Source organism: Podarcis melisellensis (genome assembly GCF_964234715.1).
Source record: "Podarcis melisellensis genome assembly, chromosome: 8".
In the NCBI taxonomy this organism is placed as follows: Eukaryota; Metazoa; Chordata; class Lepidosauria; order Squamata; family Lacertidae; genus Podarcis; species Podarcis melisellensis.
This window is the reverse complement of record NC_138540.1, coordinates 13,932,537-13,955,586: the sequence shown is the minus strand read 5'-3', so window position 1 is coordinate 13,955,586 and position 23,050 is coordinate 13,932,537. Positions and strand designations below refer to the sequence as shown.

Below are 23,050 nucleotides of genomic sequence, written 5' to 3'. Positions count from 1 at the left end.
GGGTATAAATAGTAAAATTATCATTATTTTCATCGAAGAAATGTTGGAGGGTATGCTAAGGCAGGAAGAGTGGCCAGATAGGTGCGGTATAAATAATAAAATTATTATTATTATTATTAAGATTGTCTTCTCTGGGGTGCAGCAGTGACGTTCAGAGTAGGGTGGGAGAAACGTACAATTCCCCAAAGGGCGGAACACATCTTAGCTGAAGTTCTAATTACAGGGCTTTAAAATTGTACGTGGGATTTCAGTTATATAGCAGGTAAAAAGGGGTTAGGGGGTGGGGGTTCTAAAGAATTTATTCTTCATATGACAATAGCAGTGACTGAAAGCACGCTCCTATTTTCAGCAGTGAAAAGTGTGCCAATACCACCCCCCACCCCCAGTCCATGAATCATCCTGTCCTATCCATGCCTTCGTTTTATTTTTTAAAAGATTTAAGAGGGGCATTGTGTCTGGAGCCACCCATCTGTCCATCATGTCCGCAGCAGAAAATGGAAGGGTGATTATTGAAGGCGCTTGCTTGCTACAGACACCATATAGTGATCAATAGGGACTAGTCACATCATATTGCTTTTGTTTAATATACAGTGGTACCTCGGGTTAAGTACTTAATTCGTTCCGGAGGTCCGTTCTTAACCTGAAACTGTTCTTAACCTGAAGCACCACTTTAGCTAATGGGGCCTCCTGCTGCCGCCACACCGCTGAACCACGATTTCTGTTCTCATCCTGAAGCAAAGTTCTTAACCTGAAGCACTATTTCTGGGTTAGCGGAGTCTGTAACCTGAAGCGTCTGTAACATGAAGCGTCTGTAACCCGAGGTACCACTGTATATATCAATCAATCAATCAATCAATCAATCAATCAATCTTTATTATGGTCCAGAGACCCAACAAATCGTTACAAAGCAATGCACAATTCATACAGCCTATCTCCAGGTTAAACAAGCATTTTCTTCAAAAGATAGGGATCATTGGTTCTTGCAAACACTGATAAAAACTTTGCCACTGCTAATGTTCTAGCGTTTGTCCGGTCTTCCAATAAGAACCTGACATAGAGAGCCGCTGATTTTCCTGGGAAAGGTACCAGCAAGAGTAATATCAGTTCAGCCCTCTTGCTCATATTTTGCACAGTGCAGCAAAATATGTTTTATAGAATCGATGTCTTGAGCACACGAGCAAAGTCTGTCCTGGTAGGGAACTCCTCTCAACCTGCCATCCAACACTGCAGAAGGAAAGACGTTAAGTCTGGCTTTGGTGAAAAGCCTTCGATAATTTGGTACTGTCAGGTTTTTAATGTAAGATGCTAACTTAAAGACATGCCCATATTGTACTCCTACTGCCAGCGGACTACAGACTGCGTGTGATCGAGATCACAAGTCACTGTGTGCATTATCTCCGCAAGTCATTGTGTGCATTATCCCATAATCTTTGCTTTAACATCTTTAGGGTGCCTTCATAACCCAGGTAATACAGTTGGGGGGGGGGTGACAGACGGTAGAAGCGGTTTTTCTAGCCATGGTTTTCTGCCATTTGCTGACAAACTCCTCATTGGTCAGGTGTTGGTACAAACCCTTCCCTAGATCAAACACTGAAATCCTGAGCCAATGTAAAGCAAATATATATATATATATATAGGGGGGAGGCGTTGGAAAGAGAAGGTCATGGAGCAACCTGCTGACTTCTGGAGCCTCTTACTATTTATTTTTATTTTACTTATTTCCTATACCCAGGGGGTCTCAGGACGGTTCGCAGAATAAAATCAAGATACAAAACCACGAAACAAATAATAATAATAATAATAATAATAATAATAATAATAATAATAAAAACAACAACAACCCAATAGCCCTGTCGGTGGGAACAGGAATGCCTTTGCATTTACACTAGCATGTCCTGAAATTGATGCAAAATGGGGGGGGAGGGAGCAAAATTATTGTATTTTTTGTTTTTTTAAGCCCCACCAAATGCAATTGGTAAATACCGTTTGAAACCCACTAGCACTCCCCCTTCTTTATCCATCCTAATATTGGGGAGAGGGAAAGTCTGCTACAGTCCAACTTTTTTGGGAGGGGGCAGCAGAAAGCCACGCCCCCACCCCTTAATTTTTTTTAAAAGGAAGTTTCCCCCCACTCCACCCCGCGTCTAAATCCTCTCCCCTCTGCCTCGAAACCCCACCTGGCCGCCCTCGAGGTGGAAAACGGCCGCATCCGGACTCCCGACTCGTCCCCGCCTTCCCCGCGACGTCCGCCGGCCGAGCGATCACTCCAGTCCGAGGCTTGTAAAAGCCGGCTTAGGCCCCTCGTACGCCGACAGCTGCGCCAGAGCGCTACTCTGAGAATGCAGTTCCGGCAGGAGGCTGGCGTAAGCGGCCCGCGATGTAGCGGGAGCCTGCGCAAACTTCGTAGCGGCGGACGGAAGGAGAAAGGCTCTCAAATCTGGACTCTAGACTTGGAAGCGCTGACTTTGCCTTCCGATAGTTTCATTTTTGGGTGGGCGGAGCATGCAAAAAAAGGCAAAAACCTGCCTCTCATTTCGGGGAAGGGAATTCTCAGAGGGGGTTGCCCAAGATTGCAAGAGTTTGGAAAAGTTTTTTGGAAAATATATTTTAACTAGAGAAATAAAAACAAAAATATATTTTAATAAAAATATATCTTAAAAATAAATATATTAAAATATATAATACAAATAAATATATATTTTAATTCATATGTATTTTAATCCGTAATCTGCAGATTAACACGTTGCACAGTCCTCCTTATTGAATGTAATAGCGTGTTTTTCAAAAGTATAAGCTGCATGGTGAAAATATGCCTTTACATCGATGCATCACTAAAGATGATTTAATAGCCCCTATACATGTTTAATATGTTTATGGGAATTGCCATTACGTTTCCATAAATCATTAATAAATATAAATATTGCTGTGTAAGTGTTAAATCACAACCTAATCGTGCTTCAGAGTAGGAAAGACTTCTATATTATTTTCCCATTCTCTCTTCCTAATTTTTTAATTTAAGAAACAAATAATCTGTTCTTTTCCTGGGATTTCTTTTTCAATTTATTGCGTTAACTGGATTCCAAGTAAAAGGTTCGATACTTAGACGACCTTCCCCACCCGATAATAACTGGATAAACTGGGGTCCCTCTTTTAAAAACAGCAGTGAGGAACCTTTTTCAAAGTGAGGGCCACATTCTCTTCATGGGAAGCTTCCAGGGGCCACATGTCAGCAGAGGGAGGGGTAATAATAATAATAATAATAATAATAATAATAATAATAATAATAATAATGTATTACACCAACCATCTAGCAAAAGCAGGCCCAGTAAGACAGGCTTGAGGGGCCTCCATGTGTTTTCTGGGCTTGAAGTTTGGCACAGGATGGTGATGTTAATCTAGGGGCAGGAATGCCAGAATGGCACTGATGGGTTTGTGATGTGCCCATATAATAAATATATGGAGATATCTCAGGAATAACCCACATAGGTGTGTCTGTCCTAGCCAGCATTGCTCTTCTCTGGCAGACAGATTTCTTTTAAAAAAAATTCTCACCCTACCACGGTGAGATGTGTCGCATACATTTCTATTTAAATCACAACAATTATTTTTAATTGTTCACCTGCAAATAAAGAAGTGTGTGGAACTTTCTGTGCAAATCTGCCGGCCCAGCCCCCATGATGCAATTCCTCATTTTCCCAATGCAGAAATAGTCACCTTGCCTATATACCGTATTTCTCTCTCCATAAGACACACCTAGTTTTTTTAGAGGAGGAAAACAAGAAAAAAAATATTCTGAACAAAACAATGGATGGATGTTTTTTGTGCTTCATGCTGTGGCCACAGACATGTGATCTGATGGTGAATTTGGGGTGACCCAATGCAAAAATCCTGAGGATCCATGTGGATCCGTGCTTTGTAACCCCATTTTTGCACCATTGCAGCCCCACGCAGCAACAGTGGATGCGTGATTTTTTTGTGTGCAGGCTGTAGCCATGGACATGCTATGTGATCTGATTGTGAATTTGGGGTGACCCAATGTAAAAATCCTGCGGATCCATGGGGTTTTACCTCCCCCCTCCCAGGCAGCCTCCGCTAGCGCACCTTATCTCTCTCCTGATCCCACCAATCAGCTGTTTCATTTCAACACTCCCTTCCCTCTTGTTTGCCTTAGTGTCTTTTCCTTAGCCGGAGAAGTTTTTTGCTCCTCCTTTTCTTCTAATTTCTCTCCTTATTGCTTTAGTCTTTCTGTTTCCCCCTTTGCAAGTTTGCTGTCTTTACCTCCCCCCTCCCAGGCAGCCTCCTTTATCTCTAGCGTCCCTTATCTCTCTCCCCGATCGGCAAACGATCAACGGCTTTGTTTCAACACCCACTTCCCTCTTTCACAAAAAGAAGAAGCATGATCTGCTTCTCGCCCTTGGGCAATTCGGCTCCAGGGACCACACATTCACTCCATAAGAACGCACAGACATTTCCCGTTACTTTTTAGGAAGAAAAAAGTGTGTCTTATGGAGCGAAAAATACGGTATGTGGCCCTTCACAGACTCTTCTGTCTATAAACCTCACCAGAATCCAAACCAGAAAGGTTTGGGGTTTTATTTTGCATGTAGAACCTCTCAGGTTCAGTTCCTGGCATCGCCATCTGAAACCCTGGAGAGCTGTTGCCAGTCAGTTGCAATGCGAACCTCATGCATAGGTGCTGAATGTGGCCCTCTGCGCTTCTCCATTTGGCCCTCAGGGCCTTCCCATGCCACATACTCCACCCTCCCAGGCCATGCCCCTTTCCAGCCCTGCTTTGCACCCACCTTGAGTGTTTATGCCTGGCTGAAAAGCATGATCTCTGACCATGCCTCTCACTTCCCTGGAGGATAAGAGAAGTGTGTGTCAAAACTAAGCTACTTAGGTAAAGGGATCCCTGACTGTTAGGTCCAGTCGTGACCGACTCTGGGGTTGCGGCGCTCATCTCGCTTTACTGGCCGAGGGAGCCGGCGTACAGCTTCTGAGTCATGTGGCCAGCATGACTAAGCCGCTTCTGGTGAACCAGAGCAGCGCATGGAAACGCCGTTTACCTTCCCGCCGGAGCAGTACCTATTTATCTACTTGCACTTTGACGTGCTTTCGAACTGCTAGGTTGGCAGGAGCTGGGACCAAGCAACAGGAGCTCACCCCGTCGCAAGTCTGATCGGCAAGTCCTAGGCTCTGGGGTTTAACCCACAGTGCCACTTGCATCCTTTTAAGCTACTCTATAGAGGCCAAATTTGCATTTGTTGCTTCGTCTACTGTTGGCTATGGCCAGAGCCGTCTTTAGCAGATGTGGCACCAGGGTGCAAATATCCCCCCAGTGCGGATTTTTTTGGGGGGGCGAAGCTGCGCACTGCCAGCCATGGGGGTGCGCAACTCTCCCCCATGCCACTGCGGGAGAGCAATCCCTGCGGAGGCTTGGGATGGAAGCTGTGTGCCCGCCAGCCATATAGTTGGTGGGGCACAGCTTCCACCCTAAGCCTCTGCAGGGATCGCTCTCCTCCCGCCAGGCATATGGGGCGCAGCTGGCGGGCATTCGGGTAAAGGGGAGGCCGTCGGCAAAGCCGCGCAGCTCCCCCACTCGCTAGGGCGCCCCTGAGAGGCCGGCGCCTGGCGCAACACCCCACTAAACCCTATGGGAAAGACGGCTCTGGCTGTGGCTCTGCCCATCGCTGGCATGTGGTCTTCAGAAACCTAAGCCAGTTTTCTGAATCGCTCCTCGTTTTATGATTCTGTGTCCTAGGGAATCAGGTGCTTAACTGATAGTTAGCCCTGTCCCTTTTTTTTGGACGGAGTAACAGGTCCTTCCTCCTTTGAAGCCTGCAAAGCTCTGTGAAAATGGACCCCCTATTGTTCTTGAGATAAACCCATCCTCGCCCACGGCTGCCAGTCTTCCCTGCCTCTTCAGAAGCTAAAGCTCTCTGTCGTCTTCCTATTATTATTATTATTTTTAGTAAGCTTTGCATTGTGACATATTCCGATTCTTTTTTCTCCATGCATGTGGGAGGGAGGGATGGACTGGCCTGTCAATCCCAATTTTCTCTGTTTCTCATTTCCAGGGCCTTATATTCAGCTCCCCACATCTCTACAGCAATCCTCATTTTTTAAAATAAAAAATAAAAAAAAGGAAGAACCTCATGAAAATTTGTCCGCACGAGTGCAATTCCCCCCCCCATGCGATTTTGCTTAATCTACAGCAGCAGTTCCCAAACTTTTCCAGGTCTGTCTGACTCCTCAGTTCCATAAACTTATCCCCAGTCCTCCCTGCCCTATCCTATAAAGAGCATTATTTATAATAGTGGTTGGCATGATCCACTAAGGATCATAACGGCGCCATAAAATTGAAACATTTTTTCAAACTCCAATAAAAATTATTTAGTTTAATTAATAATTCAATAGAATGAGTGAGTAGGGATACCAGTTTTTCAAAGTCTGATGGTCATTTACACCTCCAGTGCCTCCCCCACCATCTTCTTGCCCCCCCCCATGTGATTCCCCCACCCAGGAGACAGTATTGCCTACTTTGGGAACTATTGATCTCCACCTTTTGTTATGCGATTCTCCTTAATACAGTGGTGTGTGTGTGTGTGTGTGTGTGTGTGTGTGTTGTTTTCAGTTAAATGTGCATTTTTATGCACACTTTACACCAACACCTGTATTTTTGTACAAATTACTTGAGGGGAGAACTGCATTGCAAAAAAAATCAGAGAAGTGCGAATTTCAAAGGGTGGTTGTGTTTCATTTTGCATATTCTTTCAGAAGGTGCAGATTTGGTAGGTTCCCCTCTAAAAACAAACTTAATCAGTCCCTCCCCTCCTCAAATCCTTCGCCGGTTTCGGCCCATGCAAATTGCCAAAGAACAAATATTCTGCCTTTGAAATCTTGCTCTTCCCGTTCTAGGAACACGGTTCTGGCCTCAGCTACATTGGCAAAGAAAAAGCGCTTTCTATGTGTTGTACGTGCATTATGACACCGTGACACCAGATGGCGCTGTGGGGTTCCGCTTTTGCCAACCTGATTTCTCGCACAAAGTTTACAACGCATGTAACTGAAACGCTTCTTTGGTGTGTCTAGATGCAGCCTCTGTTTCTGCAAAAGCCCATGCTGCTCCTTCTACGTCAGGCAGAAGAAAAAAGAAAAGTGGGGGAGTTCAGATTTTGTTCTATACAACCCGCCCCCGCCGAAGGCACAGCAAGATGGGCTACTGCAATGCACTCAGCATGGGGCTGCCCTTGGAGAACAGGGAAATTCAACTGGTTCAAAAAACAGAGGGCAGATTATTGGCCTGGGTCACAAAACCTTGGCTTTAAAATAGCTGCACCAGAGGCTGGTTTGTTTCTGAGGATGAGCATCTCATAGCTGTCAACTTACAGATTTGAAAATAAGGGACCAGCAGCCTTGAAAATAAGGGACCAGCAGCCAAAATAAGGGACCTGCAGCCTCACCTGTTCCAGGCACTCCAGTCTTCCTGTCCTCCTGCAGTCTGGTTAAACTCATGCTGGTAGCTTCAAGAACACTGTCCAACCAACTTTGTAACCAATAGAATCTGAATCACAGGCACCACAAGACCTATGCAGCCTCAACTTAAGATGGCTCCCTGGCCTGGCTTTGCACTGCAAAGTTTGCAGCAGCACGTGCAACAAAATGGTGCCCAGCATTCAAAACCCCCCTCAACTTGCATTAACTAGCCACACACAAGGCATGCAAGCTCCACCCCCAGTCATTCTTAGACTCCTTATTGGGTGAGCAACACAGCCAAGCAACACAGTTGGAGCCTCCCTCCTCCCTGGCCGGCAGGGAGGGAGGGAGAGGAGCTGATTCCTTTGAAATTTAAGGGACATCATTTAAGGGACATCCATCAATAAGGGACAGCAGCGGGACATGGCGCTGGAATAAGGGGCTGTCCCTTCAAATAAGGGACACTTGTCAGCTATGGCATCTTGGTGCATTGTGCACCGTGGACCAGATTTGTGAGCTGCTGCTTCAAATGTATCATCTAAACAAGAGCACCCCCAAATCAAAGCACGGTAGGCTCTCTATCTTCTCTGTCCCCGACAGAGTGGGGATGCAAGCGGTCTCAAGGCCAGACAGTACAAACACACCATGCATTGGTGGAGACACAAGGCCATATGAAAGTAAGATGAGTCTGCTGAATCAGACCAGTGGTTCATCTAGTCCAGCCCCCTGTGGGAAACTAAATTTGCTGGAGGAAATGTGTCCAAGCAGCGACTGGGAAGTTGGGTGTGTGTGGACACAGAATATTAAACAACACATGCCTTGTGGAAGTGGAATGAGAGGTTAGTCTAAGGCAGGTGTGGGGAACGTGTTCAGATGCTGTTGGGCTTCAGGCACCTCCAATTTTACGTGCATCTAGGGAAACTTCAGCCGGCGCAATTGAAGTGGATTGAAGTACTCTGTCATTCTGGCGCAAGAAACCCATCTTTTATAAAATGAGCTGTCTGCTGTAAGGAAAGTGACCGAGAATGCATTGGAAAGTGTGGGACGAGCGAAGGATCAATAGGAAGGCTGATAGCCTTCCCACAAGCAAAGGGAAACAAATGCAATCTAATCTCCACACAAGCTTTGGTGTAAGCAAATCAGGATGACTGTTGAATAAGCAGCTCACCTGGAGGAGCCTGACAACGCCTGTCTTTGTCCCTGGGGCAGATGGGAGTTGTAGTCCAATATTTGGGGAGGGTGCAAGTAGAGGAAGCTGGGGATATTATTAGGTGGCTGTGATAGCTAATGGAAATGCATTGCCCATCGCTGATAAGCAAGCAGGGAGCTCCTCACGCTACTGAGCCTTCACTCCGTGGCAGGGCAGTTTATATAAGGCCCTCTGGCCAATCAGAAGTTCCCACGACTCAGCCAATCAGGTTTCTGGAAACTGTGACAAAGAGTTAGCTACAAATCCTGAACAGTAGGCAGTTGAGGACCACTGAACACAGTTGATTTATGTGCACCAGATCAGGCTGTTAAGTCTAATGGACTCAGCAGAGAAAAGGTGCCTTTGAACCTTGATGTAAGGTTGCCAACTGACCAGAAATAAAAGCTGCCCTGTAGTGCTCTTGCGCCTTTAACAGAAGCTTAGCCTGCAAGAATCAGGTGGTAATGTTCATTGCAGCGTGGAAATTAAGCAATTGTGGGTTAGGTTGAGGATCATGCCGCAGTTAGAGGCATGAGAGCAGTGATAAGCTGTTCCAACAAATCTTGTATGCTCTGCCTCTTCTCCCTTCAACAATGTCTGTGTCACAGCCAGAGATCAACACAGATAAAGTGCTTTCCTTCCATACAGAATGGGCCAGTTTGGTTTCTACTGGGGAGTAACAGCATATTTTGTTGGTGCTGGCAGGTACTTTGTCAGATTTGGAGCAGGGAGAAAGAAACAAAAGGACAGAGAGACAAACTCGCAAGACAAATGGTCTATTTATACATATGAAAACCTATTAAATATATACACTATTTTGTAAAAATGAAAACAAGGTACGTTTTCATAATACTGAGTGTTTCAACTGCCCTTATTTGCAGAGATACCCGAGTTGTGTTTGTGCTGTATTTGCCATCACAGATCTTTTGGTCATCGGCATATTTGCAGAAATAACAGGCACACAGGAACAAGCCCTTTTGCATTAAATGATACCAGGAGGACTCAGATTTTTCTGGCTACTTATTCAGTGGATGGGGAACTCCAGCTCCCTTCATCATCCCTGACCACTGGGGCTTGGTGGCTGCTGGAGCTTTACGGTCCCCCCTCCCTGCTATAGTCAACCTCTCTCATATAGAAAGCTAGAGGAATCTCAATTTCATCTTGCTGGAAAAGACACTCTTTAAAAACAAACGCCCGACTGCAGGGACAATCAGGGGAATTAAACAGCAGGTAATCTGCATTAAGGGGATCCTCAGAGAAGCCCATCCAAGCCAGGGGTGGCTAACCCATGACCCTCCAGCTTTTGTTGGGCTCTGTCTCCCATCATCTGCAGTCAACATGGCCAATGGTCAGGGGGTGGTGTGAATTTGTGGTCCAGCAATATCCAGAAGACCACAGATGCTCCCCAAACCCATCTAGTCCAGCATCCTGTGGTCACAGCAGCCCGTCAGATGCCCATGGAGAAGCAGAACGTGAAAGCAGCAGCCTTTGCTATCGGCCTTTCAGCGTTCACAGGTAGACCGCATGTGCGCATGGAGGTTCTACTTAGTTGACATGCTTAACAGCCACTGAGCACGCTCTACGGAGAGGTCCGACCCCGCTTTCTTCAAGCCAGAAGCTTGGTTGCCTTGCAGCGAAACGGAGCCAGACATTCTCTGGCAACAACAAATCATTCAGCGAGGCAGGCGGTCTTTGGGTGAAACCACCCAAAACTCAATAGGGAGCTGTGTTTGTGTCTCTCTGTAGGCTCCCGCTGTGGGGCATGCGGGGCTGTGCCTCAATGGGAGCAGGCATCAGGAGTTGTGTTAGCAAACTCTCCACCCTCCTCACCCTCTGGTCCAGCGACAGGACGGGCCTTTGCCTGATCTGTACGATGATCCAAAGAAGGGAGGCCTCTGTGGGTCCTTCTCCCAGCAGATGCCCTGGGACAAGGTCCCCGAGTGAGAAACCTCAACCGCTACGACATTCCCCAAACGCACGGGATCCGTAGATGGGGCCCACGCAATGCTCCCGACCCGCGAATAAGGAAACCACAGCATGGCGGTCTTCTCAAGCAACTGGCGCCGCCTGTCTCTCCTTCCACCTCCAGGGAGACCGCAAGAGATCTGGGCAGCTCCAGCTTGGGTTGCAGCAAAGCAGCACCGACATGATGAGCCCCAGGACCACCACAGAGCAAAGCACCCACTTCAACATCCCCGTATACATGAAGGGGAGGACCAGGACGATAAGGACAGCCACCAGCAGCAGGAGCAGCACCAGCCTCTTGGCCGCTGCCCGGCTTGGTCCCCTGATGGCATCATTCTCAGAGGAGGGGTTGCCCTCAGCCAGGCCGGTGCCAGGAGGGTCTGGCGGACAGGGGACCTCGGCGTCCAGGCCGGGGCTGCCCAGCCGGCCCACCACGTCCTCCTTGTCGTGAAGGCTGCAGATCAGGCCTCCGAAAACGACGGTAGCCTTCCGGCAGAGCGGGCAGCTGACGACCCAGGTGTGGTCTTCGTTCCGCAGGATGAGCTTCAAACAGACGGCACAGAAGACGTGCTGGCAGGCCAGGACTTTGGGCAGGCGGCAGACGCTATACCGGTTGAAGCAGATGAGGCAATCCATCTCGGCCAGCGAGACTTTGGAGGGGCGCGGATGGCACAGGTCGGCCACCGGCGGCACAGAAGTCTCCGTCAAAGCGGGCGGCTCCAAGGGTGCCGAGGGCACCGGTTCTGGAGTGCCTAACTGCGCAGCATCTGGATCGGGGCCTTCCGCGGCAGGGGAACAGCAACCCTTGCCCTCTTCTGTAGGATCAGCCTCATCTAATGGACAAGCATCCTCTTGGTGTATTGGGCCTTTGGATGTCTCCGGCACGTCCATTTCCGCAGCGTCGCCTTCTGCCATCCCCAGCTGTCCTGTCTCCCTGCCTGGAGAGACAGTTTCGCTCTCAGTATGTAAGTGATCCCCGGAGTCTTCCATAGGAGACAATGGCGGCCGCGGCGACAGGACAGCAACCCCCTTCAGACTGCATGTGTGCATTTGGAAACTCCTTTTATAAAGGCGCTTTGTCCGGCCAACACAGAGCGAAGGCTTTGTTTGCTCTCTGAACATCCCGCTTGCTTCGGGAAAGGCAGTGACGTCGTGGTGGTTGTCATTTTTTTTAAAAAAAAAACACACACAAGGCAGGGATAGGCGTTAATCAGTAACTCCAACGGTCACAGGGTTTTATGATGCCCGATAACATAAGCTGGGGAATTCTTGCCCTAAAGAGCAGAAGTTTTTTGTTTGTTTTTTAAACGGAGATCCAAAACATAAGCAGGACGCTTGAGGGGTTTTTTTTCCCAGAGAAGGTGTAGCCAGCATTCAGAATCACAAGAGCACAGAGTTGAAAGCATATTCTAGGGGTGCGGGTGGCGCTGTGGTCTAAAACACTGAGCCTCTTGGGCTTGCTGATCGGAAGGTTGGCAGTTCGAATCCCTGTGATGGGGTGAGCTCCCGTTGCTCTGTCCCAGCTCCTGCCAACCTAGCAGTTTGAAAGCACGCCAGTGCAAGCAGATAAATAGGTACCACTGTGGCGGGAAGCTAAATGGCCTTTCCATGCTCTCCGGTTTCCCTCATGGTGTTCCGTTGCACCAAAAGCGGTTTAGTCCTGCTGGCCACATGGCCCAGAAAGCTGTCTGTGGACAAACGCCGGCTCCCTCGGCTTGAAAGTGAGATGAGCGCCGCAACCTCAGAGTCGTCTTTGACTGGACTTAACCACCCTTTACCTTTACCTAGTCCAACTTTAAGCTGCAGTGCAGTGATTACAGATAAAGAATCCCTGGCTGATGGGCATCCAAGCTCTGTTGAAAAGCCCACCACCTTCTGAAGGAGGCTGTTCCACTGTCAAACAGCATGTGCTGCCAGAAATGTATTCCTAATGTTTAGTTGGAATCTCTTGTCATATGAATCAATTGGTTCAAGTTCTAGCCTCAGGAGCAGCAGAAAACAAGCTTGCTCCATCTTCCATGTGACGGCCCTTTAGATATGTGAAGATGGCTATCATATCTCCTCTCAGTCTCTTCTTCTTTCTCCAGGCTAAACATACCCAGCTCCCTCAACTGTTTTTCATAAGCCTTAGTTTCCAGACCCTTGACCCTCTTGGTCGCATATTCCAGCTTGTCGATATTTTTCTTAAATTGTGGCGCCTACAACTGGACACAGTATTCCAGGTGTCGTCTGACAAAGGCAGAATACAGTGGTCCTCTTACTTCCCTAAATGTAGTTGTTGTTTAGTCGTGTCCGACTCTTCGTGACCCCATGGACCAGAGAACGCCAGGCACTCCTGTCTTCCACTGCCTCCAGCAGTTTGCTCAAACTCATGTTCGTAGCTTCGAGAACACAGTCCAACCATCTCGTCCTCTGTCCTCCCCTTCTCCTTGTGCCCTCCATCTTTCCCAACATCAGGGTCTTTTCCAGGGAGTCTTCTCTTCTCGTGAGGTGGCCAAAGTATTGGAGCCTCAGCTTCAGGATCTGTCCTTCCAGTGAGCACTCAGGGCTGATTTACTTAAGAATGGATAGGTTTGATCTTCTTGCAGTCCATGGGATTCTCAAGAGTCTCATCCAGCACCATAATTCAAAAGCATCAATTCTTTGGCGATCAGCCTTCTTTATGGTCCAGCTCTCACTTCCATACATCACTACTGGGAAAACCATAGCTTTAACTATACGGACCTTTCCCTAAATGTATCCAGACACTAAACATCTGTCGATGCAGCCTAGCATTTCATCACCTTTTTGTTGTTGCTGTATCACACTGTTGACTCCTGTTAAGCTTCTGGTCTACCTGGAAAATAAAATAACTCCAGGCAAATAAGAAGCAATTTCAGAGACTCGTGTGTGTTTTGAGGGACCCATCACACACAGACACAAACAAGCAGAGCTGAAAATTCCACACAGACTCCAAATGTGACCTGAAATGACCAGCTCCCTCTGGATATTCCAAACATCTGCATATTTTAGTTGCGCATTCCAGCGTTTAGGGATGCTTTAAGGAAATCATCAAGTCTTGCCAATGACTTGAAGGCAATGTCTAAAAATAACCCAAAGTTTCACAGAAACACCTTTGTGTGGGCATGTTTTGTTTTCAATTAAAAAAAAAAAAGGCCTTGCGGCGTTCTAAATTGGGGGTGGTTGGGAAAACAAAAATCAAAGATACGGGGGGGGGATACAGGGTGTGGAGGGGATTGTATTCAAATGCCAATACAGTGGTACCTCAGGTTACATATGCTTCAGGTTACATACACTTCAGGTTACAGACTCCGCTAACCCAGAAATAGTACCTCGGGTTAAGAACTTTACCTCAGGATGAGAACAGAAATTGCGCGGCAGCAGCGGGAGGCCCTATTAGCTAAAGTGATGCTTCAGGTTAAGAACAGTTTCAGGTTAAGAACAGACCTCCGGAACAAATTAAGTACATAACCAGAAGTACCACTGTAGAAGACAGCTTCGGGTTTCTTTGCAAACTACTTTAGGCTCAGAGAATCTGCGCGGGGAATTCCTGCAGCGGCAAGGAAAGAAACCCTGCCTAATAAAGCTTCTCCAACCCGGTGCCCTCTAGATTTTGGGGGCTGCAATTCCCCTCGTCACCCCTGACCATCGGCCATCTTGACTGGGGTTGCTGGGAACAGGAGGCCAATGTCACCCCCAAAGCAGACCGGCACTTGCCATTACAGCCGCCAGCTAACTCCATCATAACTCTGCCATCCTTCAATGCAGGGATCATAGAACGGAGAACCTGTGGCCCTCTAGATGTTGTGGGGCTCCCAATCATCATCCCTAACCATTTGCCCTGCTGGCTGGGGTTGATCGGGGTCAGATTCTGACAACATCCAGGGGACACTAGGATAGGGAGGGCTGGCTTTAGGTATCAAAGAATCATAGAGTCTTAGAGATAGAAAGGAGTAATCTAGTCCAGCCCCCTGCAATGCAGGAATCTCAGCTAAAATATCATTGTCAATGGACTCCCACAAAGAAAAGGCAGGTGCAAGGGTGATCAATTCATCTTCCGTTTCCAAATCTGGAGCAATTTCGCCTGCAAATTCACCCACAACAGGACCACGCGAGACCAAGACTCAAATCGTTGTGCATTTGTACATTGGTTTTCGAACAGAATTCGTTCCGGAAGTCCGTTTGACTTCTGAAATGTTCGGAAATGAAGGTGCGGCTTCTGATTGGCTGCAGGAGCGTCCTGCAGCCAATCAGAAGCTGCGGAAGCCACACCGGACGTTCGGCTTCCGAGGCAAAGTTCGCAAACCCGGAACACCTACTTCCGGCTTTGCAACGTTCGAGTTCCGAGTTGTCCGTGAACCAAGCTGTTCGGAAACCAAGGTACGACTGTAGATCACTTCCTATGCTATAAACACCCTAGTCATGCTTGCCAGTTCAGTAAGAGTGGCTGGCAGAAACCCAGCCAGATGGGTAGGGCATAAATAATAAAATTATTATTTATTATTATAAGCGCGCACCCGTCATTTTCCAGTTAGATGGCCAAAGTCTTTTCACAGGAATTGTGGAATTCCCACTCTTCCTCCACGGGAGTTGTGATGTCACTTCCTGGGTGGAATTCCGTTTCCTGTTCCGGATAGCGCATGGCCAGTTCCTTCCCCTCTACGTCCTCCTGGGTCTCAGAGCGCCCATCTTCCTCCTTGGAGAGGCACATCTTCCCGGAAGGCACTTCCGAAACGGACCCCACGATCACCGTGTCAGCTCTCATGATGTATATTTTTTCTAGGTGGGGGAGAGAAGCAGGAAACAGTATTACTTCCCCCTCCCTCAGTCACACATAAAGCATAGCTTCAGGTGGGGAAAACAGTTGGGGACTCAAAACGTTCCTCACTTCATTTTTTAAAAAATGTTCTTTTTGCAAAAGATGGATATGCCGTGGTACCTTGGTTGTCGAACTTTTTTTTTTAATAGCTTTTATTAAGAATTTCAACGTAACAAATTATCAAAACATATCATCTTCATTACCCCCCATTTCCCCCCTCCCCAAGAAAAACCCTCCCTCACCCCCAAGACTTCCCTCAGCTCCTTTCTCTTTCAACACATGTTATTTTCTGCATATTGTAAAATTGTAAATCAATTATCTGTCTATAAACAATCAATAAATTTGTGTATGTTTATTCAAAACCTGCCAAGAAGTCCAGTTCATTTTGTTGTTTTTTTAAGTAGTTTGTAAAAAGTTCCCGTTCTTATTTAAAGTCACAGTTGTCCTTGTCTCGCAGTTTGTATGTCAATTTCGCCAATACAGTGGTAAAGTGAAGTAAAGGTAAAGGGGCCCCTGACCATTAGGTCCAGTCGTGGCCGACTCTGGGGTTGAGGCGCTCATCTCGCTTTATTGGCCGAAGGAGCCAGCGTACAGCTTCCGGGTCATGTGGCCAGCATGACTAAGCCGCTTCTGGAGAACCAGAACAGCGCACAGAAACGCTGTTTACCTTCCCGCTGGAACGGTACCTATTTATCTACTTGCACTTTGATGTGCTTTTGAACTGCTAAGTTGGCAAGGGCAGGGACCGAGCAACAGGAGCTCACCCCGTCGTGGGGATTCGAACCGCCGACCTTCTGATCGGCAAGTCCTAGGCTCTGTGGTTTAACCCACAGCGCCACCCACGTCCCTTAATACAGTGGTACCTCGGGTTAAGTACTTAATTCGTACCGGAGGTCCGTTCTTAACCTGAAACTGTTCTTAACCTGAAGCACCACTTTAGCTAATGGGGCCTCCTGCTGCCGCCGCGCCGCTAGAGCCTGATTACTGTTCTTATCCTGAAGCAAAGTTTTTAACCTGAAGCACTATTTCTGGGTTAGCAGAGTGTGGAACCTTAAGTGTATGTAACCCGAAGCGTATGTAACCCGAGGTACCAACCGAGGTTGGTTGTCAAACTTAAACCATTCTGGGAGTCGACTCCCGGAACCGTTCGAAAACCAAGGTGCAGCTTCCGATTGGCTGCAGGAGCTTTCTGCACTCAACCGGAAGCTGTGGAAGCCATGTTGGCAGTTCGGCTTCCAAAAAAACATTTGCAAACCAGAACGCTTCCGGGTTTGTGGAGTTCGGGAACCGATTTGTTCAGGTTCCAAGCCGTTCGACAACCAAGGTACCACTGTGTTATACAACACGTAATGGAGCACTCACTCCAACAGGAGACAGTGAGGGCCACCAAACTCAACGGTTGTGGTTACTCACCGATGTGGTTACTCGTGTGGTTGTGCAGGGGAGGCTCCACAAATGCCCCTCCGTCCACCTGTAGCAGCTCAGCACCTTCGGGATCAAGGACAGGAGTGTTTTCCATTTCCAAGACAGAGACGCCTTCAGGGGCTTCTGCGAGGGATTCAGGATTCAGCTGGTCCCCCTCTTCTGATCCATGCTCTTCAGAGTCCGGCCCATCGATCCTCTCCTTACAAAAATAGAAAACCAGGAGATCAATGGGTGAAGGGTCTATCCTGCACAGGAAGGCAAGCCATCTATTCTCACTGCCCAGTTCTCCGTCTCTGGCTTTCCCCACCGTCAAGATTTAGGCTGCAAAAAAGGTAAAGGGACCCCTAACCATTAGGTCCAGTCATGACCGACTCTGGGGTTGCGGCGCTCATCTCGTTTTACTGGCTGAGGGAGCTGGCGTACAGCTTCTGGGTCATGTGGCCAGCATGACTAAGCCGCTTCTGGCAAACCAGAGCAGTGCACAGAAACGCCGTTTACCTTCCCGCTGGAGCGGTACCTATTTATCTACAGCGGTACCTCAGGTTACAGACACTTCAGGTTACAGACGCTTCAGGTTACAGACTCCGCTAACTCAGAAATATTACCTCAGGTTAAGAACTTTGCTTCAGGATTAGAACAGAAATCGTGCTCCGGCGACGTGGTGACAGCGGGAAGCCCCATTAGCTAAAGTGGTGCTTCAGGTTAAGAACAGTTTCAAGTTAAGAACAGACCTCCAGAACGAATTAAGTTCTTAAACCGAGGTACCACTGTACCGCTCGTCACCTGTAACCAGTAAAGTTGTGGCCGTTTTTAGCCCATTAACCTTAATAATTGTGTCATGTGTCATTATTTCCACCTGGTGGGGCGGGAACTCGCCACGCAATATAAATCACAAGTAAAATGTAGTAAAATTTCACATTGCAGTGGACACTCGGGTTGCGAACGTGATCCGTGCAGGAAGCACGTCTGCAACCCGCAGCGCCGCGTCTGCGCACGCACGGCTTGCGATTTGGTGCTTCTTCACATGCGCAAAGCACGATTTAGCGCTTCTGCGTGTGCGCTGAAACCTGTAAGTAACCTGTTCCAGTACTTCTGGGTTCAGCGCAGTGCACATAGGCGCCGACTCCATGGGGCCTGAGGGGGCCCGAGCCCCCTCAAAAATTCATTTGGAGGGGCTCCGCCACCCCAATAATTTAAGAAAATTATTAGTTATATTATGCTTTGTAAAATCACAAAATTATGTTGGTATTTTTTATTTTCCTTGTTTGACGATAGTTACCTTTTAAAATACATTCAGTAATGAGTTAAAACAAAGCCACTCCCGATCTAGAGAGGGGGTGGGGTTGCGGGCTCTCGACCCATCAACAACAATGCGGGGCTGGCGTCAGCCCCCAAGAAGCGGGGATTCCCCCTAGCTCATTAATATTCACCACCCACGGCGGCAGCCAATTGGCTGCCGCAAAGGGCGGGCCCTCACAGGTTCACTTAAGGTCGGGGCAGCCCGGGGCTCGCCCCTTTCGTTCCCCCAGCAGCAGCGGTTTGGAGGTCTTGGGCCCCCCCAATATTTTTTATAAGTCGGTATGGGCCCCCGCCCCCCCAAATATTTTTTATAAGTCGGCGCCCCTGGCAGTGCGCAACCCGAAATCTCGCAACCTGAAGCGTCTGTAACCCGAGGTATGACTGTACAAGTATCTTCACATTCCTGCCAGTGACTTAAATTTTTTACAGTGATCTTTTAAACAAAGTAAGAATTTATCCCAGTCCTTTTCAAATACCGTATTTTTAGCTCTATAAGATGCACCAGACCATAAGGCACACCTAGTTTTTGGAGGGGGAAAACAAGAAAAAAAATATTCTGAATCTCAGAAGCCGGAACAACAAGAGGGATCGCTGCGCAGCGAAAGCAGCCATCCCTCTTGCTGTTCTGGCTTCTGGGATAGCTGCGCAGCCTGCATTCGCCCCATAAGACGCACACACATTTCCCCATACTTTTTAGGAGGGAAAAAGTGAGTCTTATAGAGCAAAAAATACGGTACTTGATCTTCCCGGTTTCGGATCTTTTCTGACAATTTTGCCATCTCTGCATAGTCCATCAGTTTCGCCTGCCATTCCTCTTTCTACGGTATTTCTTCTTGCCCTCCCCTTCTTTTCTTAGTTCCAGCGGTTCCTGAACAGTTTTTTAAATAGCAACAGCTGGAAACAGAAAGCTTTATTTAACCCCTTGATATGCTGAATTGCAAGGCAAGGGATCATACTTACTTCGCAAATCTTCGCCGGGTTAGAGGCTGCAAAAGAGAGAGAAAATGAGAGGAGGGATTAAATCTCCCGCCATTCATGTTTCTGCATTAATTTCTGGAGACGGCAATCCCAAAAGGTTTCCCTCTCCCTGCACAAACAAAGCATGTCATTCTTTAATTAGGAAAGGTCTCTGCCAAAGAAGATAATTGATGGCCTCGGGCTTTCAAAATCTTTTTAAAGAAGGAGAGATTGTTTTTTATTTATTTCCTAAAAATTATATGCATTTATATTTCATGAAATGTGTACGTGATTGTAAAAAAAACAAAACAAAAAAACAAGCCAAATCCCACCAGTGGTTTACAAATAGAATAAAAGCATGAAATTATCAGTTAAAAGCAGGTAAAAGCAACTATTCAAAATTAATTAAAATCAGTGGCAAGAAGATTAAAACACCTGCCAGCATTCTACGTGATACAGGCTTTCACCAAAACAAAACGTTCTTAGCAGATGATGTTTTTAGTGACATCAAGTATGATCCATCACTGTACTCTTTTTGGCACCAGCCAAAAACATTACGATTTAGGCAAGCCTACCCGGATGTGGGTGGCGCTGTGGGTTAAACCACAGAGCCTAGGACTTGCTGATCAGAAGGTCGGTGGTTCGAATCACAATGACGGAGTGAGCTCCCGTTGCTCGGTCCCAGCTCCTGCCAACCTAGCAGTTCGAAAGCACGAAGTGCAACTAGATAAATAGGTACCGCTCTGGAGGGAAGGTAAACGGCGCTTCCGTGCGCTGCTCTGGTTCGCCAGAAGCGGCTTAGTCATGCTGGCCACACGACCCGGAAGCTGTACGCCGGCTCCCTCGGCCAATAAAGCGAGATGAGCGCCGCAACCCCAGAGTCGGCCACAACTGAACCTAACGCTCAGGGTTCCTTTACCTTTACCCAGACAAGTAGAAGGCTGATGTGTCCTTTAATCTGTTTTTAATTTATTGCTGTAATTTAATCTGCTTTTAATTTATTCTTTTAAAAAAACACCGTTTCAAGTAGTAGTATAATTTTTACGAACTCTACAGATTAAAATATCTGGATTAGGAAAACCCATAGAGAACGTTTGTTGACGGCTCTGAGCTTAAACAGAGCCTCCGGACTCAGCACCCCCAGGTAGGGCCAGCGATGATCCTTGCCAGAAATCCTGGAGAGCAGCTGCCAGCCCGTGCAGGCAATACTGAGGTAGATGGACCTATGGCGTCCTATGTTCCTCTGATATTCATGCAAAGCAATGCATGATGGGCTACACTGAGTTCCCAGGACAGGGAGAACCTGAAACATTATAAGCTGCAACCTGGTACCCAAAACAAAGGGAACTGTGCCACCTACTGTTGAAATGAAGTCATGACAAGAGCCCAACTCGGCCAGAGCTCTTCCGTCGTTTACTGAATTTGTGGGCAGGCAACACGAACTCTTGTCTCTCTAAAGAGCTTTTGACATGGACGTTAGCTTCCCCTGGGATTTCAAAAGCCCAGCAATGGAAAACCTCAATAAATCTGCTTTTGGCTGCCTCAGTCGGTCACTTTTATTGCACATAGCCAAAGAATCACTCAACAATTGAAAGAAAATATACTGGATTGATACAAAATACTTGAAACATTTATATTATTAAGACATGACCTACTCTAAACAGAGCTATAAAAGTACCTCAATATACAGGTTAAAGCATTAAACAATAAAATTTATAGGCTGAAATTATCACATGGCCACTAATATATTAAAAAATAAAGTTAATTAATACAATGTGCAATTATATTCGGATTTTGGTGATAAAGATAGAATATAGCTTGATGTAGGTAGGGTCAAATAAATTCATCTCCTTTACAGTTGGTGGCTATCTTGGCTATATTATTAGCTCTAATTTTCCTAGCTGCAAAGAGTGCTACACGCCAGGTCACATACTTATCTGAGGAGATATAAAATCATGTCAGAGGGGTTCTGGCCAGGGGACCTTGTCGTTATAGGTGCTAAAAATTGTTCTCTTGCTTCATTATATAAGGGGCAGCACAAGATATAATGCATAAGGCCATCAATTTTGATTTTAATTCATTTTATAATGTTTTATAATGTTGTACTGTTTTAGTGTTGTTAGCCGCCCTGAGCCCGGCTTCGGCTGGGGAGGGCGGGATATAAATAAAATTTATTATTATTATTATTACTTCAGGACATCCCCCACTGCAAACACGTTCATTTGTTGGTATGCCTCTGTGTCTCCCATCTCTATAAGCAGAGTTTATTGTATTTAATCTTTTAGCTGTGTGGTATAAGAACTTATGGAGTTTGGCCATTGCGGCAAAAATTACACGTAAATGGCATGTTTCTGGGGGAGCGGGGTAGTGTTTGAAGGATCCAGGATCCAGAACACTTTTTTGAGATCTGGTGGGATTATATTTCCTACGTTTCTGACTTGGATGCTCATCACATCTCAGTTATAAATTGGAATGATTTGTCGTTCTTTCTTTCCTATTTACTGGGTGTTTGGTTTGTATATGGTATGACGTAATACCCTGTCAAGGGACACAGGTGGCGCTGTGGGTTAAACCACAGAGCCTAGGGCTTGCCGATCAGAAGGTCGGCGGTTCGAATCCCCACGACGGGGTAAGCTCCCGTTGCTTGGTCCCTGCTCCTGCCCACCTAGCAGTTCAAAAGCACGTCAAAGTGCAAGTAGATAAATAGGTACCGCTCTGGCGGGAAGCATTTCCGTGTGCTGCTCTGTTTCGCCAGAAGCGGCTTTGTCATGCTGGCCACATGACCCAGAAGCTGTACTCTGGCTCCCCTGGCCAATAAAGCGAGATGAGCGCCGCAACCCCAGAGTCGGCCACGACTGGACCTAATGGTCAGGTGTCCCTTTACCTTTACCTTTTAATACCCTGCCACTGCACTTCTGGGTTGCTAACAATTTGATATGTTATTATATATATATATATATATATATATCTTATAACAACCAGCACCTTGAAGATTGAGCATAGATTTCCTACGGAAGAAGGTCAGCTCACTCTTCGCTGCATGGGGGACGATCCACGCCTTGCAAAACCTCCTCCGCCAGAACATCACCAAGCCGGCAAACAGGACCAACACGGAAAGGAGGACAGCAACCAAGAGGGCAAAATCAGTCTCCCCTGAAAAGCCAAAGACAAACAGAGGTATGGGCAAGGGATGAGAGGAAAGGGTGAAGAAGAAATATACAGTGGTACCTCGGGTTAAGAACTTAATTCGTTCCGGAGGTCCGTTCTTAACCTGAAGCTGTTCTTAACCTGAAGCACCACTTTAGCTAATGGGGCCTCCCGCTGCTGCTGCGTGATTTCTGTTCTCATCCTGAAGCAAAGTTCTTAACCTGAAGCACTATTTCTGGGTTAGCAGAGTCTATAACCTGAAGTGTCTAACCTGAAGCGTCTGTAACCCGAGGTACCACTGTATGTGGAAGGTGGTTTAAAGAAGCAACCACTGTAGAACTGAGTAATGTCTTGTGATCTGTTCATTTTGGAAAGCGCAGCAGAAGGAATTAATTTCTGCAATAATATTATTAATAATAATAATAATAATAATAATTTATTATTTATACCCCACCCATCTGGCTGGGCTTCCCCAGCCACTCTGGGTGGCCTCCAACAAAGTATTAAAATACAGTAATCTGTTAAACATTAAAAGCTTCCCTAAAGAGGGCTGCCTTCAGATGTCTTCTAAAAGTCTGGTAGTTGTTCTTCTCTTTGATTACTCTATAGATATAGATTTGAGGGATTTTTAGTTGAGGCAGTTGGCCGTTCCAGCCCCTTGACTCCTCAAGGCTAGACTACTGTAATGCATTGTGGGCTGCCCTGGGAGACAGTCAGGAAAACTTTACTTGGTCCAGAACGCAGGCGCTAGGGTTTTCCCTGGGAGCCAGGGG

General features: G+C 47.0%; 3 protein-coding genes across 3 annotated transcripts in view; all 3 read right to left on the bottom strand.

Annotated features, from left to right (window-relative positions):
* TMCO4 (transmembrane and coiled-coil domains 4) overlaps positions 1-2,496 on the bottom strand; it is a 45,433-nt gene extending 42,937 nt beyond the window's left edge. The window contains exon 1 of the mRNA XM_081923618.1: positions 2,178-2,496. The gene's annotated coding sequence lies outside the window, so the exon portion shown is untranslated. The remainder of the gene's footprint in view (positions 1-2,177) is intronic.
* A 7,151-nt stretch (positions 2,497-9,647) lies between these two features.
* Positions 9,648-12,455, bottom strand: RNF186 (ring finger protein 186). The gene has a single exon (XM_081923800.1). The coding sequence runs from the start codon at positions 11,750-11,752 to the stop codon at positions 10,715-10,717; it is 1,038 nt and encodes a 345-aa protein (XP_081779926.1). The 5' UTR covers positions 11,753-12,455; the 3' UTR covers positions 9,648-10,714.
* Positions 12,456-14,669: 2,214 nt separating this feature from the next.
* The window catches only part of TNFRSF8 (TNF receptor superfamily member 8), a 31,376-nt gene continuing 22,995 nt past the window's right edge, over positions 14,670-23,050 (bottom strand). The window contains exons 7-10 of the mRNA XM_081923706.1: positions 22,116-22,283; positions 19,134-19,159; positions 16,863-17,073; positions 14,670-15,409 (exon numbers count right to left, since the gene is read on the bottom strand). Of these exons, the coding sequence (XP_081779832.1) occupies positions 15,162-15,409; positions 16,863-17,073; positions 19,134-19,159; positions 22,116-22,283 (653 nt within the window). The 3' untranslated portion in view covers positions 14,670-15,161. The remainder of the gene's footprint in view (positions 15,410-16,862; positions 17,074-19,133; positions 19,160-22,115; positions 22,284-23,050) is intronic.